Source organism: Amia ocellicauda, chromosome 10, assembly GCF_036373705.1.
Source record: "Amia ocellicauda isolate fAmiCal2 chromosome 10, fAmiCal2.hap1, whole genome shotgun sequence".
In the NCBI taxonomy this organism is placed as follows: Eukaryota; Metazoa; Chordata; class Actinopteri; order Amiiformes; family Amiidae; genus Amia; species Amia ocellicauda.
The window spans coordinates 38,942,148-38,960,339 of record NC_089859.1 but is presented as its reverse complement, the minus strand read 5'-3'; the positions used below and the strand labels follow the sequence as shown (position 1 = coordinate 38,960,339).

At 37.6% G+C, this 18,192-nt stretch overlaps 1 protein-coding gene across 2 annotated transcripts in view; it reads left to right on the top strand.

Moving 5' to 3' along the window:
- LOC136760586 (zinc finger protein 236) overlaps positions 1-17,293 on the top strand; it is a 126,097-nt gene extending 108,804 nt beyond the window's left edge. For both annotated transcript variants that reach the window (XM_066716063.1, XM_066716062.1), the window contains 3 exons: positions 6,799-6,928; positions 8,107-8,283; positions 13,885-17,293. In XM_066716063.1, the coding sequence (XP_066572160.1) occupies positions 6,799-6,928; positions 8,107-8,283; positions 13,885-14,018 (441 nt within the window). In that variant the 3' untranslated portion in view covers positions 14,019-17,293. The remainder of the gene's footprint in view (positions 1-6,798; positions 6,929-8,106; positions 8,284-13,884) is intronic.
- The last annotated feature ends 899 nt before the right edge of the window (positions 17,294-18,192 follow it).

Sequence of the window (18,192 nt, the reverse complement as noted above, 5' to 3'; positions counted from 1 at the left end):
GCTCCTCCAGTTTTAGACACTAGTTGTCTAACTCTCGCAGTTAAGGCGAAGTGGAAAGAAAGCCCGTCCGGCACAGGATTGCGCAGGCGCAGCTCCGGGTTTATTCCCAGTCTCCGCGGCTCTGTGTTCAGTGGAAATAACTGCTTATTGCTGCAGTAACTACAATCCAGGTGTACAGTGCGGGTAACAAATGACATGTTGCGCCCAACATCCACACACACGAAATGTTGCCTATTGTCCGTGCACAGAGGGAAAATATGTTGTTACTGAATGTCATTTTATATGATATTTTGTTCAGCAATGTGTCAGTGTTTCGATTATGTTTTTTTACGTATTTTTTCATGACTTATTTGTTTAATTCACTCGTTCATTTAATCTGGTGTTGCTTTGTTCTTTGTTCTGAAAGCTATTTGATGTCTTTAAAATGGTTTCCTTCTTAACACATCTTTCGTGGGAGTAGTGCCTACTATCGAGTAAATATTAATCCTCACTCATACTCACTACAACGTTATGTATATTCAACCTACATCCTATATAAGGGGGTGTTTCCATGCATGATACATTTGCGATTATTGAAAATGCACTCACCAGTGAGAAACAGTTTATTCCAGACGGGTATATCCAACACAAGGGCAAAGGTAATGCGGCCAGTATCCGTTTATATTAGGTTAGCAGACATATTGTTGTTAAAATATATCAGCATTACAGCAGTTCAGTCACTCACATCCAGATACCGCTAGAAATCCGCCTAGAAATCAGTCTCCTTTCTTACAGTGCATCTGTACCTAGAATCACGTACAGTAACGCACTCATCGCGGATTGAATGTGTATCTAGTTTATGCATTTTGTAATCAAAGTTAGTACAAATCAGGTTTTCAATAATTCATGCATCTCTATATGGACTGAACACAACTTTTAAGAGACCAACACTGCATCGAGTGACACTGCTGTCAAAGCGGCTGTAGCGTGAACACAGTATAATTCCTATTATTAATATTTACACGAATAGGTAAAGCATGGAGACGTCTGGATGATATTTATGGAATATGTACAGGCATATATGGTTGTGTAACTTGCAAGCCAGTACACATCCAGTGTTTGTGCACTGCTCATTGGGTGGATTAAATAAATACATAAATCCGTTAATTGCTATTTAGACAATGGTACAAGTGTAAATATATCTGTGTGACACGATCATATATTTAACATGTATGTGTAAACATTGAACACTGGTTTCTTCATTACATATTTTATCAGTGTAGCCGCAGTGCACACATTCTTTGGAGAGATATGGCGAGTGCGCAGGCGCGCCGCACCGCAGATTGTACTGTCAGTACTGCACCTTGAGACAACGAGCGTAAAGTTTGTACTTATTGCTTTGTACAGTAGATGGCATCGAGTGATATTAAAATGATGTACACTGTTCATTTTCAAGTGATGATAATACAAATTCCAATAGGCATTTATATCACATCGTGTCCAGCAGTGGCGTATTTAGGGGGGGGGCACGGTGCCATGGCAATTTTTAAAATAATAAACGCGGACCCGCAGCTCAGACACTCAGAGCTCCGACACTGTGTCACACCCGCCAGGCCAATCTGGTAGATATATTGAAACAGGCGGCTTAACACTGTACTTATTTATTCGGAGGGTTATGTCACTTGTAATGTGCTCGTATTACAAGTGATGTTCAGTGAGCTAAAACTACTTAAAACATGTTTGCGCTCCACTATGACAGAAGAAAGTGTTTATGGGCCGCGCACCTGTACACAAGGACTCACACTAATGTCTGTTGATGTTATTGATGAATTCGCACAGAAACTCCAGCATAGCGGCGCAAACAGATGATTTCCAATGAACAGTTGCGGCTTCTTTTTAGTTGCGAGTTTATTCCAATGATAAATGTAACCACTATGAGACCCCGTTCACACTTATTAGGCCGGCCCTGTGCCGCCTCAAATCTAGGCCGGATTTTTTCAGACACCCCGTTCACACCTGCGGTTTTAGGAGCCTCAGTGCGTCACATATGGGGGCGAAAAGCCGGCCTAAACCAAATGCATGCCGGGAATAAACAAATCTGCTCAAACAAACCAGTGACGCAGGACATTGCGTCTGCTTACAGGTGTATGCGCTGTATTTATAATCACAACTTATTAATATCGATTGGCTATTGTTCGGTTCTATATTTTATTTGAAAGTAATCTTAACCATTTGCAGCCGAAGCTTTCTAAAATAATTAAAAATGTGCTGGTTCAATGGGGAATCAAATTAATATATTTCCCTTTTCAAATGTCTATCTTCGATTCTGCAAGTCTAAAAGTGCTGTTATACAGTCCACCCGAAAGCGAAGCAACTTTATTAGGACAGCTGCATTAAATCACAAGAAATCCTATGCATTAGTATGCAATCGTCTGCATCGAAAGCAGCCTCTGTGACGCGTCTGTAGTTTTATCAGACAGCAGCGCTGCGCTCCTGCGGTTTGTGTTTTAACTGTATCTTCATCCACATTGTAAGCAGCGCTTTCATTTGTGCATCGGCCCAGTTTTTACCTCTAACGCCGGCATTTGTGATTGTACTGCTCAGCACAATATAACTGCATTTCGGATTGCATAGTAAATAACCGGTCTCGTATTAAAATGCACTGATTTGAATGGAAACCTGCTTCGGTTAAATTTATATCGTTTTAATGCAAAATTCGGATAATTAATAAAGTTATGGTCCCGTTCACAGTGTCATAATCATACTTAGTACAAGAACAAACAATAGCAAGTTTACCAGCTACACACTTTTGTTTTAATCGACCGAGTAGTTTGAACTGTTTACATTATAACTCATTACTTACCCTAGACTTTTTTAATATATATAAAGATGTGAGCTAGCGAAATGTATCAGTACATTTAAGGCTATAGATCGATATGACATTCAAACAATACAGACACAATACTGTGTCCTGCAGTGTGTGAGCTGTCTTGGTGCCCGTGTTTACTCTGTGTTTACTCTGCGTTTACTCTGTGTTTATTCCGCGTCTCTGGGGGGCGGGGCTTGAGTTGCGTCACACGCTGACGCTTTCTGCCGGCCCAGGCCCGGCGCGTTCACAGTTGCATTTAGGCCGCATTGGGCCGGGTCGAAAAGCGGGACTAGTCTTGACCCGGCCCAGGGCCGGCCTAAATCTATGACCCCGTTCACATATGAGAAATCTCAAGTGTGAACGGGGTCTTAGTTTTGTTGCTTTTAATCTGCACTGCACCAATACTCATAACCCAGCTAACACACAATGTTGCCACAACGTTGTAGCAAAGTAATTCAACATTGTGGTTAACGTCGTGTGTTAACTGTGAAGTGTAAACTGAATAAAATATTTACATTGGTCTGTTATTCACCCAACCATTGATCAACCCGCAAATAGAAAACGCCTAAGTAAGGGCGTCTGCCATTAATAATAATAACTACACAGCTTTCATCAGTGGCGGCTTCGGTTTTTATTTTATATATTTTTCTTCTACTTATATTTGTAAGCGCTACGAGGTACAGGCTTGTAGTTTTGTGTCAGTGGGGAGATGGATGCTGTGGATTCACAGCACGGAGCGCTGATCGCTGTGACTTTATTGACGCATCGCTGTCACTCGCAGCCCCAAGACCCCACTGCGACTCTTCCGCAACCTATCGCCTTCGCACTTTGCAAACATTTTTTATTTAATCCTGCCCTAAGTGCATCACTGAAAATGTTGCTTCACATAGATTTGTGCTTGTAAACATGCAGATAATCTTTTAAACTGCGGACACCAAACACCTGTACACTGCCAGCAGTATATAAATTGTGGTAGTATTTTAGTCAAGAATAAACATTTTCAGTTTATATTCACATACAAATGTCACAATTCAGGCATTGGTTTTGGAAAAGTAACAAGTAAAATAAGCAATTCAACTCAAAATAATATAAGTGAAATTAAATATTACATTTAAGGTTGTTAAAGGTTGCACAAGCTACAAAAATGGAAAATATTCTATATAAAGTACAGTGCATATCATGTGTTGTATTGGAACGGGTTATCCATAAGTAACTAAGATGGGAGGAAATGAGGTCAAATATCTGAATTTTAGGGGTGGAAAATTCATGACCTTTTAAATGGGTTATTTCAAATAAAAAACAAAGTAATAAGTATGATTATTAAAATATATGCTGTATTACTGTTTAACTAGTCATTATATGTATTGATGAATTCACATTTTGTACGGTCTAATTCTTTTAGCATTACATGACAAGCTAAATGCTATTCTTGCTCAGTTTCATAATAAGTTATGCTTGGGAACTGAGAACAGAGACCCTGTGCTTCTTTCGTAAAGGATAAAGCCAGTACTGACTGGTACGGCGTAAAATAAATATATTGCCGGTACACCATACTGGTAAAACAACATTAATATTAAAAAAAAAAAAAAAAAACTTGACAAATATATTGTTGTGCTGATTATACAGAAAACATTCAAATATAAGTTAGAGTTTCAATTAAAACCCATTAATTAGATTACTGACTGCAATCTTGCATCATCATTTTAAATCTTAATTGTCATGGTAATGTGGATGCCTCTTCATTGCTGTGCATAGTAAGCAAATAGAGACAGTACAGTAGGCTACCGTTAGCTAGAAGACAAGTTCAATTTTAAAAAAGTATTATGGCCTACTGTAGTTAGCTACCTACCTTGCTAGCAAACTGAAGATCCGCTTTTTACTTTTAATTTTTAAAAGTTGAGTCGTTCAAAATGGCATTGCAACAATCGCTGATTACAATGTTTAAGCGGAAAGCTGAGAATGGATATAATGCGCTCTTCTAAAAGAGCAATGAAACACACAGGCTGAGGCCAGTGACAGTGACAGGGCAGGATCGCAAGGCAAGCAGTCTACTTCCAACACCGCAGAAGTAAAGCAACATCCAGCTGCGTGGTCGAGAGATCGATTTGAAGATTTCAGAAAGAAGAACGATTGGCTGTTTGCTTCTGGAGGAAAACTAGGATGCTCAACATGCAGGGATGGTAATAATTTAAAGCTTGTATCGGCTAGAGGCGTCAATATAGCAGCTCAATGGGCAGAGTGCCAAATATTGTCATAGGGCAGAAATAAAGAAACCGAGCTTGCATTGCTTTGCAAAATCATGAAACACAAAAAATCAGATACTTATATGCAGTCTACAAAAATTACCCTGACAGTGCAGAAAGACATGAATATGAATGCAAAAAGCTTTTGAGTTCACCTAATATATATTTTTCACATAGCCTATTTCAACAACAAATAATATTAGTAGCAAAAGGACAAAAACCTTAAACCAATGCCATAGTGTCATATTGTAGCACGCCCCAGGGACACTGTAGAACACAGAGGAATCCTGCAACTGAAAGCACAAGTTAAAGCAATTAATTGGGAAAAGGATGAACTCTACTGCACCTTCATGTCGTGCCTGGTGTGAATGGACCTTTAGGCTATACAATTTTAATTTGTAATTAAAACTTTAAACGCCCCTAGCATCTATTTCAAATAGCCCCGCCAAATATCACTTGCATATACTACCGGCAAATAGTTGTTATGTGAGGTTTTTTTTTTTGCTCTTCCATACAGGTAAGAATTCAAAACTACTTGCATCTCTGCTAATGATTCATATAATCTGTAATCATGTTGATTCAAAAGGGATTATCAAATTTACCGAGATTTATACCAAACCAGATTGAATTGAACATCTGTTAGTTCATCTGAAGAAAAAAGAAAAAAACTTGTATAATTATAATTTATTCAAAAATCCTCAAAGGCTCAAAGACGTGATTCATGAACAAACTGCCAGTCAATGTGCTGTGTTTATTTCACATTGAATGCTTTCTTATACAACTTCTTTAGAGCAAAGATTCTCGATAAACCAAATACCTGCAGGTTTTATATCCATTCAGTACCTAATCTAAAAAAAAAAAAATTGCACATAAAATACTTAAGTATCCTAATCTATACTAACCATTGAGATTGACAGTCTAACATGCAATGTATGTGCATGTGTACAAATCTTCACTAAGGTTGCCAACACCCCAGGATTTTCCTGGAGTCTGCAGGAATTGACCTTGCGCTGTGCCTCTGCAAACTCTACTTTCTGTTGCTATGTCTGATAAACAAACAAATATCTGTCATAGGATTTTTCAATTAAATTCCTTATTGTATCCATAAAATGAATAAGATATGCCTGGGGTGCCTGCAACTCATACACAAGGTATCCAAAAAGGATGCATGGCATGAAGTTTGTCCCTTTGTAGGACCAAGCAACAGTCTATAGGGTGGGCAGAGCCCCAGTGTAAGGTCAATTAGAGATTTATCTCAGGACACTACTGGGAGAAACCCTGAGAAGAATAATTCACAAGAGCAATATATTTACTGAGTCGTGGTGTGTCTTGTTTTTAGCTTCTCTGAGAGTTCAGAGGTGTTCGACATGTAAAATTAACTTGATCTATACATTTATTAACACTCTTAGTGTTATTTAGGTTTCAGAATAAGGATAGGATTTGTTTTGGCCTTGATAAATTGCCATTAGGGTTTGGAATTATTTATACCTTGTTAAAACTAAAACCTTCCTAATAATAACTAGGCTATATTGCTAATAGTAATTATGTTATTATATACACAATAATATGTATTTAATGGTTATCCTAATCAAAGCAGCATTCTAACACCATCTCTAACATCATCCCTCACCACAAAACAAATGTAATACTTATGCAGCCTTTTAAAGTGTTTATTTTGTGTGCGTTTCTTTGTTGTTTGCCATCCAGGAACATGAACACATTCACCAACAGGGGCCTTCTCCAAGTTCTCAGAGGCCAAGGATATTCAAATGTTCTTCATGTGACAAGGCCTTTGCTAAACCCAGCCAGCTGGAGAGACACAACAGGACTCACACAGGTAAGAAACCATTTTGAGTCTCTTGAGAGGTTAGAGAGGCCCTTGCACAGGAAAAAAAACACAGGCTGAAAACAAACAGTGCTAAAATCCCATTAGAGAGAGATGTTTTGGGGGTTATGTATTGGCCTCTGTATAAATAAGATCTATATTAGTCCTATTTATCTTGTACATTGTTTTCAATAAAGGAAGAGTAGGGATCACAGGCATTACTAGTTAGACATCAGTGGAATTCCTTTTCTTTGTGGACAGAGTACGTAAATCACATTCCATTTGGCTATAATGCTATGACTTCTGACTGGAAGTAGCAATTGTTTTGTGAGGCAAACAGTTTGACTATCAGGCCCAGTATCTTTTCATATTGAGAGCCCATGGTGGGAACAGCAGAGAGAAGCATCAGAAGCATTATGGATTTGATTTTGTTTTTTTCAGACTTACTTCTTTAGCAAAAACTCATATCATTTGAGACTTGACCTGACAGTGCTGACAGCTTTGCTTGTTTAAATTGTTCTTGGAAAAGGTCGAATGCTGTTGGAAAAAACAACCTCCCCCAATGTGAATTGTTTTAGTGCCAGTTAAGAGGAGCATTACTTTTACTGTGCTCTCCAGAAATCATTTCAGTCTTAACACTGATAACGTGCTCTTAATTGTATATGTGCTTGTCTATGAAAATTGCATCTCATTGTGTCAAGGGTTGTTGAAGTGAAAGGACTGAGCTAATGTATTTTGTGAAAAGTACGTGGGATTTTGATATCAAAATTCTTAATCTTTTTTATTTTTTATGTTTATGAATTAAATCACTTGTGCCTTTTTTATTTTATTATTTTAAGCAACAAAAATGTACCTTTTATGTTAAAAAAGCAAATGTCTTTATTGATGTTTAAGTTTTTAATTTTATTATTTTAAATACAAAATTAGCTAGGTGTTCTGGTTAGACACTGTTCCAACATCATGGGATTGGCACTGACAAACCACTTAATTTTAAAAGCATATTCTAGTGCTCTCCCTCTCTTTTGTGGCAGCAAAAGGGTTTTCATTATGCTTGTTCCTTTTCTACATGTATTATAATACATACTGACAGTGTAATGTTTGCTTTCAAAAAATAAAAAGTGGGAACCAATAATGCATTACTAGTACAGCACATATCTTAAGGTGCCTCATGAATCTGTTTTTGGTTTCAGGTGAACGGCCATTCCAGTGTAATCAGTGTGAAAAGGCTTTCAACCAGAAGAGCGCTCTTCAAGTTCACAGAGTCAAGCACACTGGAGAGAAGCCGTACAAATGTGAGGTGTGCGGCATCGGCTTCACACAGAAAAGCAATATGAAGCTACACATGAAGAGGTCGCATAGCTACTCTGGTGAGTAGTGGTGAGGAAGGGCTCTGTGCAGTAATCTGTACAGTAATGTTATCTCTCTTCCTATTACAGATCATAGTAATACTATGTTTATTATCAGGCCAATTTCATATTTTAGCTGCTTATTAAAAATTGTATGTTTTTCTTGACAATCCCATTGCCCCCCCATGCACTACATTTCCCAGAATCGTGATATATTAAACATGGGGCAGGATTAAATCAAAAATGTTTGCAAGGGGCGAACGTGAAAAGTTGCTTAAGAGTCATGACAACGTGAATGTATTTATTTACATAAATAGTAAATAGTGGTTACATTTTTCATGGGAAGAAACTAGCAACTAAAAATAAGCCGCAACTGTTCATTGGAAATCAGCTGTTTCCACCACTCTGTTGGATTTTCTATGTGAATGCAAGTGATACCTGAATTAATCAATAACATCAACATACATAAGTGTGAGGTATTTATGTATAAGTGTGAGAGCCCATAAAGTCTTTCTTCTGTCATAGTGGATTGCAAATATGATTGAACTAGTTTTAGCTCATTGAACATCACTTGTAATATGAGCACATTACAAGTGATATAACCGTCCAAATAAATAAGTATATTGTTAAGTGCTTGTTTGACCATGTCTACCTGGTTGGCCTAGTGGGTGTAACACAATATTGGGGTTCACTGTGTGCCTGAGGTGTGTGGTTTGAATCCCGACTGGGGAGTACTGTCCTCATTTAATTTTTCAAAATTGCCATGGCACCACGACGTTGTGCAAATTTGCATTTGGCGGATTATTTATATATGCATTTATGTATTTAATCCACCAATGTGCAGTGCAAACCTCATACACTAGATGTGTTGGCTTGCAAGTTACGCCTCCATATATGTCTGTAACTAGGGCTGTGCGGTGTGACGATAGAAAAACGTCTATTGTTTCATATTATGCTCTATCGTTTATTTCGTTGTGTCGCAAATCCCACTCTTTACGGCAATATTTTTCGTCATTTGGACGACGCTTTGCGTTCTCCCGGTTCTTCCACACGTGCAGGATGCACGCAAGAAATGTGCATTTAGACACACAAACTACGGAAACCGAGAAGTGCAAAAATCAAATCAAACTCCCAGAGAAACAGCAGCGACATTTAGAAAACGCGTGGCGGAAACAGGACTGTGTGGCGGCAAAGACATTTTCCAAGAGCTCGCCTAGTTTCGTATTTCTGCCATTGAACACATCGCTCTCGGTGTTTGTGGACAATCTCTGCTATGTTTAGGGTCACCATGGCTCCAAAAATCGGAGGACGTGAGACCGAACGGGATTGGGACTAAATTGAACTACATTAATGCGTAAATTAACCATTTAACTAAAATGAATAATGGTGCTATTACCATCAACAGCAATTAATTGTATTATACTAAGAATGAAATGCAACGGGTTGCTATTTACTTTCTATTTTGTTAATATTGAATTAGCCAGTATGTAATTGCGATCAAAGCAACATCCCTGTGTTCTGTAGCAATTCCGCCACAGGATTAATCTAAGCAAATGTTTAGCTAATGCAAGTTATAGGTAAATATACTGTTCAGTTTAGGTGCGATTTGGAAATCCTGTTCTGTCTCAAAGCGTCCCTATACAATTATCTGGAGCCATATGGTAGCCCTAGTTACTGATGTATTTAATTGCAGAGCTGCATCCTGGTAATGGGCTATTAGCTTAATAATACTCTTAAATAAGTGTTTATTATTATTTATTTGTTCGTTTAAATGGTTAATTTGCACATGAATGTAGTTCAATTTAGTCGCAATCCCGTTCGGTCTCACGTCCTCCGATTAATGCTGGGGTCACACTACACGATTTTAAGCCGATTTGAGCCCGATCTGGCCCTCACGACACATCGGCCCTGATCGTCACGACAGGCGCTGCTCGGGGTCCCGCTGCCGCTGGTCGTGCAGTGAGAGACGGGCGAGTGACGTCATCAGCAGCCAATGAGAGCCGAGCTGACTGAAGAAGAGGACAGAAACAGAAGAATAAACATGACAGGAGAATAAGATTTCCATACGTACTTATTAAAATACTTCAAATACCAATGGTTGTTTAAAAATACTCTAATACAGGGAAAATAATATTTTCAAATACCAATTAGTATCTGTAATTGACCTGGCCTGCGCTAAATATCGACCCTACAATGCGCTGCTCACACTGTGGGATGGATAGAGCTGTGACTGGTGCTCAGTGCAGCTCTCACGGCCATGTCTTCACACTCATCCTCTTTTCTCTGCGCTTTGTGTGTTTGTCCGACACACGAACAGCCACTGCAGTTTGTGCTCGTGTTCTTGTTGCACAGATCTGCAGAAATCCACTGATCCCATTGGTGGAGCAGCGCAGATCTGCGCTTCACGAACATGTCCTGTAAATGTACGTCCGTGTGCGGATCACTGTGTTTTTGCGGGATGTGGGAGTGTGGAGGCTGTGACGCAGATCCACGACAGGGATGTCAGATCAGCCAGTGTGCGTCTGTACTGAAGCGCTCGGCTGTGTGCGCTGCTTCACGACGCAAAAGACACAAATTCGGTGCAAAACAGTGGTTAAGTGTGAGCTGCGCACTGTTCACAAAATCGGGTCGGATTGTAGAAATCGTGTAGTGACCCCAGCATAATCTGGAGCCATGGTGACCCTAAACATAGCAGAGATTGTCCACAAACACCGAGAGCGATGTGTTCAATGGCAGAAATGCGAAACTAGGCGAGCTCTTGGAAAATGTCTTTGCCGCCACACAGTCCTGTTTCCGCCACGCGTTTTCTAAATGTCGCTGTTGTTTCAATGCCGCTGTCATGTCTCAGATGTTTCCACCTCTTTCTCTCCACTGGTTACTGACGTGTTTTCAAAGTTAGCGCCTCTCTCTCTCCTGGTTGCAGCAACGCCTTCTTCTGACGCTGCTGGCGTGTTTCAGATGTTACAGCCCTTTCTCTTCTGTGGTTGCTGCAACGTCCTGTTAACGAGTTCGTTTTGCTTTTGCACTCCTCGGCTTCCGTAACAAACAGACATGGAGGAGAGTGAACTCGACACAGAATAACCCCAATAACCAAAACATAATTGAATGCACAAGCGCACATGTTCCGCCCCGCTCTCGTCACCGGGCTAAACTCGATCTGCAAGCACCCCCCACCCCCGCTAATTTAGATGTATATAATTTGTATAAAATTAAAGAATAATAAAGTTTGCATTTTAATAAACTGGAAAGCAATGCAAACAGATGCAGAAAGTTTAATTTTCTTTTTATTAAGATGGTGAAGTGGTACAACAGTTTTTATGATTATTATTATTAACACGTGCTGTACCGGTAAGTAGAATCGAAACGCGAAAGTCAGAGAGGAAATGTCCCTGTCTAGCAGATGTTAATGCGCCACTATACACCTGGATGTGGTAAATCTACCTGAATCTAACATTTTACAGCTCATGTGTTGCGTGATTATTATTACTTGTGTTATTGTTGTTATGTGACAGTAAATCATACAGTGTGTGTGTGTGTATATATATATATATATATATATATATATATATATATATAATCCCATAACAACATAACACACGTAATAGTAATCACACAACACATGCGCTGTAATGTGTTGCATTCTGCATATAGTTTCCATGACGGTCTGCATGTAGTATTTGTTAGTTTTGGCATATTTAATGATTAAGGAAATACTTGCAGTTTGAATGTCTTTGGTCTTATTTTGTAGCTTGATTGGATAAAAACAATATATATATAGTGTATCGCCCAAACGTCTAAAAATGTCGAGATATTATTTTTAAGTCATATCGCCCAGCTCTACCTGTAACAATATTCGATCAATATTCCATATTCCATTGTTCGTCGCTTAAAAGTTTAAAAATGCACAATAGATACACACTAGATACACATTCAATCCGCGATGAGTGCGTTACTGTACGTGATTCTAGGTACAGATGCACTGTAAGAAAGGAGACTGATTTCTAGGCGGATTTCTAGCGGTATCTGGATGTGAGTGACTGAACTGCTGTAATGCTGATATATTTTAACAACAATATGTCTGCTAACCTAATATAAACGGATACTGGCCGCATTACCTTTGCCCTTGTGTTGGATATACCCGTCTGGAATAAACTGTTTCTCACTGGTGAGTGCATTTTCTCATTTTAAAATTGAAAGGAACACAGCCCACCTTTAGGTTTAAAACTTTAAACTAATGCCAAATGATTCATGCATGGAAACACCCCCCTTATATAGGATATAGGTTGAATATACATAACGTTGTAGTGAGTATGAGTGAGGATTAATATTTACTCGATAGTAGGCACTACTCCCACGAAAGATGTGTTAAGAAGGAAACCATTTTAAAGACATCAAATAGCTTTCAGAACAAAAAACAAAGCAACAGCAGAATAAACGAATGAGTGAATTGAAAAAATACGTAAAAAACATAATCGAAACACTGACACATTGCTGAACAAAATATCATATAAAATGACATTCAGTAACAACATATTTTCCCTCTGTGCACGGACGGTGCACGTTTGTGTGGATGTTGGGCGCAACATGTCATTTGTTACCCGCACTGTACACCTGGATTGTAGTTACTGCAGCAATAAGCAGTTATTTCCACTGAACACAGAGCCGCGGAGACTGGGAATAAACCCGGAGCTAATGTGCTAATGCTTTATATTTTAACTTTTTTTTTTATTTAATCCCGCCCATGATCAAGCTATGCTCTATAACCGACCCTTGTGACTTATTTTTTTTGTTAAACCTAAGATCTTTATTACTTCGGTAAATCAAACTCTTTAATTAGCTTTATTAGTTTATTAATTTGGAATATGTTTGTTTATATAGATCTATATTAAAAAAAATCATCTTCCAAAGGGTTAATGTTTGCAACTGCACAAGAACAGCATTTTAACCAAAGCTACAATTTGTAATTGCTTAAAATTAAGCATTCTGTTGAACAGTAAAGATGTGATAATTAGAGGAAAGTGCTTTCATTTCTGGGAAAGATGCTAGTTCTGAAGGTGATTAGTATTACAGGCCATGCTGCGATTTTTATTATCTTTGCTGTAGCTTAAACATCCCATTAGGTTATCACTGAGTGGGATAAGATTGATTAATTTTCATGTTCCTGAAGTTTTGTGGTGATGCTTGATCACGCTTTCAGGAGAATTTCTAAATATTCAAGTGCATCTGAGGAGCTGTCACAGAGGACGGTTCCATGAATGTCTACTCCCATAGAGGAGAAAAATATTAAAATGAACTGCTAGGAGACCACAGATTCATGGATACACAAGTAGACTTAAATCCTGCCTTGATGAAGAAAACAACCAAGCAAAACAGTAAATGAATTGTCCTGTTGCAGATGCAGGATGAATCACTGAAGATAAAGCAGTTCTTATGTTCAAAGTAACATCTTTCATAATTAGAGTGTGGACTTGTTTTTTTCCCCCTCAGGAATAAGATGGGTTTTTTGGTAGTGTTTCTAGATTATTTTCAGATGTCTTGATTGTAGTCTTACCTATTTATCTGTACATATTGTAATGTAATGTATTAAATAATAAAACCATTTTCATTTTTTATATAATTTAGGCAGCAACCAAGACATCTCAATTGATCAGGACCAAGAGGGTGAGGAAGAAGAAAACCGGGAGCTGGACTTAGAGGAAGTGGTCCAGGAGTCTTCAAGCGACTGGCAATGTGGAATAACAAATGTATTTCGATAGCATTTTGCCAAAGAAGCAGAGCACATCACCTGCATCTCCATGTAGTTTATTTTCTTTCTTTTTACAAACCTTGTCATACACACAAGTGTGGTTTCCTGTTATTCTCTCTTCTTCAGCAGGGTTTTCTCACAAATATTGTCAGGATGTTAAACAGGGCATGTATATCAGCATAGCAGTGTCCATTGTTGCCCTTTTGTAAAGGCAAGGATTTGATACTAGAACTAGGGGGAACTTGGTTAGTTTAACATTGATACCTCAGCATTTGTTTGTGCTGGGGTGTGTGATAAATAAGCAGAATTTGAGTGATCTTTCTTCCTTTCCATAGAAATGAAATCTAGTTAGTGTCTCTCAGATGCAGTTTAGTACATTTCAAATTTCTATATTGAGAGATGGTCCATTTTAACTGGTACATTTCATCTATTGTATTGCCAAAGTATTGTCTGAAACTGGCTGTTGTCGGATATAATTTATCATCTTAATCCACTGCACAGAAGCAAGGCCACACTCTCGATCTGTCTGAACATATTCTGTTCCACCCATTAACAGCCAAACCAAGCCCTGCTCATAGTATTAAACAAATCATCAAAAATGTCTAGCAGGATGTTAAAGAAAGCCCAGAAAAAAATACCAATGCATTTGTATGTTAATGATGAACACTGAATTTGTCAGTGTTAATCCTGTTTTACAATGGTTATTTTATTGTGAGAGCACTGGGAGACAGATTTTGCATTCTGTTGATAAGGGGAAAGTATTACAGAACTTACTTCCTACCACATCCTTTGTGCATGAGGTTGGAAGAAATGTTAGATTTTATTGTCTGGTTCTAATAAAATATTTCTGGAGCATCATTATGGTGCATTTCCGAACTACTTCTATCACTCATTTCCCTTTATTTAATGTTAAGCGCTTGAGTTACCATGGCAAGAATACTCTAAATGTGAACAACGGAGAATCATACCTAACACAAGCACCAGCATAGGTGGTGAAACCATTAGAAATTAAATTACAGATAATGGCAGATGATTTACTACTCCTTCAGTACCCTGACTTCAAACAAGCTGAGCTTATGAGTGCAAATCTCTCTAAGCACAAGCAAATTGCAGAGATGGGTGACAGTTGGCTATGTTTTGAGCTGATTCTCCTTGACGTTAAATCTGTTTTGTTCAGTCAAACATTAACTTTTAAAATTCATTAGTAATTTAAGTTAAACCAGATATTTTCTAGCAAGGAAACTCAGCATTATGAATGCCTTTTGGGGGCAGTGATGCTTAGGCGAGACTAATGTTCCAAATTATTTTTAATTTGTTCACTTCATGTATCGTCTAGTCGCCATATTTCTCTGAAGTGACATAAAATATAAAAGTCGGGTATCATATAGCAAAGTCATCTCTTAGTATCTGGATCTCAAGTAAACAATATAGCTACATAGCAGCCCTGCAGTATCAGCATCCTCTTTAGAATAGCTTGGAATTGTATCATATACTCCCCCACACATTATTATTATTATTATTATTATTTTTATTTATTGGCAGACGCCCTTATCCAGGGCGACTTACAACATAAGTGCAAAAATACAGAGATACACATACACACAAACACGACAAAACTGTTTTTTTTTTTACTTCTGCTTACCATAGAGTGCTTTGCCCATGGTTTTCTAGTAGGATTTAGGTAAAGGACTTCATTGAGCACATTAATTTAAATCCAAACCCCCAGTTTCTGCACTCTATAACCACTTATTGAACATATATAGCAAAAATCACTTAAATTCTTTACAGTGCTATAGTATATATTTGCAACTGCTTGGGTTCCATGTGCTGTCAAGCCGTTGTCATATATAAATAGTGGGGTAATATTATGATAAGAACACATGTTTGGAGCCAGGAATGGGTCTTCACATTCTCATTATTTTCCAAGCAGCCATAGTGTTTGTCTTCTCATCTTATCGTTTAGCAACAGATAATTGTAAATTAATGTCACTGTACACACATTTTTCTAAAGAACTTCCAGTTAGAAGAATAACACAATTTTAAAGCAGTACTTTAATATAGCCCAAACTTGATTTAATGTAACAATCCCAACTCTTAATTATTAGGAAAATAAAAATATTATAATAATGGGTGGTGATCTTCAACATTATTTAAGAACTTACAAGTCTATGAAAAAAATAAATTATTAACTCAGTCTAACCAAAAGATCAACATTAACATGTATTCTCTCCAAAAGCTGGAAATGTATCAATATTAATGCAAAAGGACATTTATTACAGTTGTGCAAGAAAGCTTGAACTCTTTCTACATTCACACAAAGCATCAATTAAGTAAACAGCTAGCAATTTATTTACAATAAACCATCAACACTTCTGTTCTGTTTTTTAAGGGTTCTTGTGAAATCTGGAAACAATAGTCTTATGCCTCAGTATTTGCTTTACAGAGGCATCTATATATTTAGCAAATATGAAAAGCTGTTACCACATAAATGTCAGATTTTTTAACTTTGAGGTTTGTCTCCCTCATATATATGTCCAGAAAGTTTTATATATACACACACACACATATATATATATAATATAGAATCATTTTGGTGACATTTGTCATTACGTTGGTATCTCAAGTGCTTTTTTGCAACCTGAGCTAAACATGACTGACATGAAGCTTTCTTTGAATACATTTGTTAAGTAATGTGCAGAATGTAAAAATGCTGAAAATACCCTTAAAATGATGCCTTTTTCGAAGCTTATTAATGCCTTTCACTAACTCCTTTAATGCCCAATCATGGGACATGGTATTAATATGATTATCTTAATATTTTGTTTTCATAATTTTAAATAATTGTTGACTGTCAGTTTATTTAAAAGATACTGAATGCTATATTGTTTTTCTGAAATACATGTAGTCATGTTAGCTTTACTTTAAAATGTATAGTTTAATATCTTAAATGTCTTATATGAGCTTTATTATTTTAATGTATATATTGTATAGTTTTGAGATATATTTCAAGAATTCAAAGTAATTGCAAAGTAAAACTGTGGTTGAAAAATTAAAGGAAGAAAACTAATGTTTTTTGTTTTATGTTTTTTGTCAATTTTATTATTTTGTATTAGGTAAATGTACAGAATATCAGTTGTATAGTTTGTGACAGGAAGTTATTTTGTAATGTATTTAAGTGAAAATAAATCCAGTAATTTTTACAAGACGTTTCTAGTTGTATTACCAACATTACAACATTTGGTTTTGTTAACAATTGGGACTATTTTGGGGGAAAGGCCTGACTTTTACAGAAGAGTTGGGCTCCATCCCAACTGGAGGAGATCCCTTATATTATTTGATAACATAACTAGCTGCCTAAAAACTTGAATATTCAGAGCACTGGTTAAGGTGTAGCTTGGCGGTACACCTTAATTACCTGCTCACACTACACCCACCATTATTAAACTTGTAGTCCTTAGATATACTCATCGAAGAACCACGTCTTTCCCTGAGTGTCTGTGTAAACAAGATCACTGTCTCATGGTCTTACTGTGCTATGGTACTGTGCTATATAGTTCAACCCTGACACCTAGAAGAACAGGGTCTGATAAGAACCAATGTTCTCCAGGGATTTGGGCTTGATACATATAAGCCCCCCTTATATTAAACCCTGGTTTAGTTAGATATTGGTCTTCCTTAGCAGTTGTCAGACAGAAACCGAGCTTCCACTCATCATGGGACAGACGTGGGCCCTGTTATCTTTTTCTCCTGTCTGGTCTGCATAAAAGTGCCTGTGCTTTGTAACTTCTATAAGACTGTTCATGAGATTGCCTTTCGAAAACACCTCTTCCTTGCAGCCACTCGTATTAAATTCCTTTTGATTGGCCATGCATCTCTCTCTTGATTATTTTGGACTCTTCACTCACCTGAACTGAAACCCAGTGGTGGCTAGTTGTTTTTCTGTATGGTGGGGCTTCTGCCTGACAACCCCCCAAAACCAGATACAAACTGTCAGAGGGTCAACATATATAGTATATTGAAACTTTTTCATTTAACGTATCATAAAGAACAGAGGAGATGCACACCCAAAGTCCATTTAACTTATCAACATTCACGTTACAACAGATTAAACATAGGCTATATCAAGATAATCAAAATTCAATCTTATTAAAACAAAAAACTGAAATTATTCAATTACATTAACT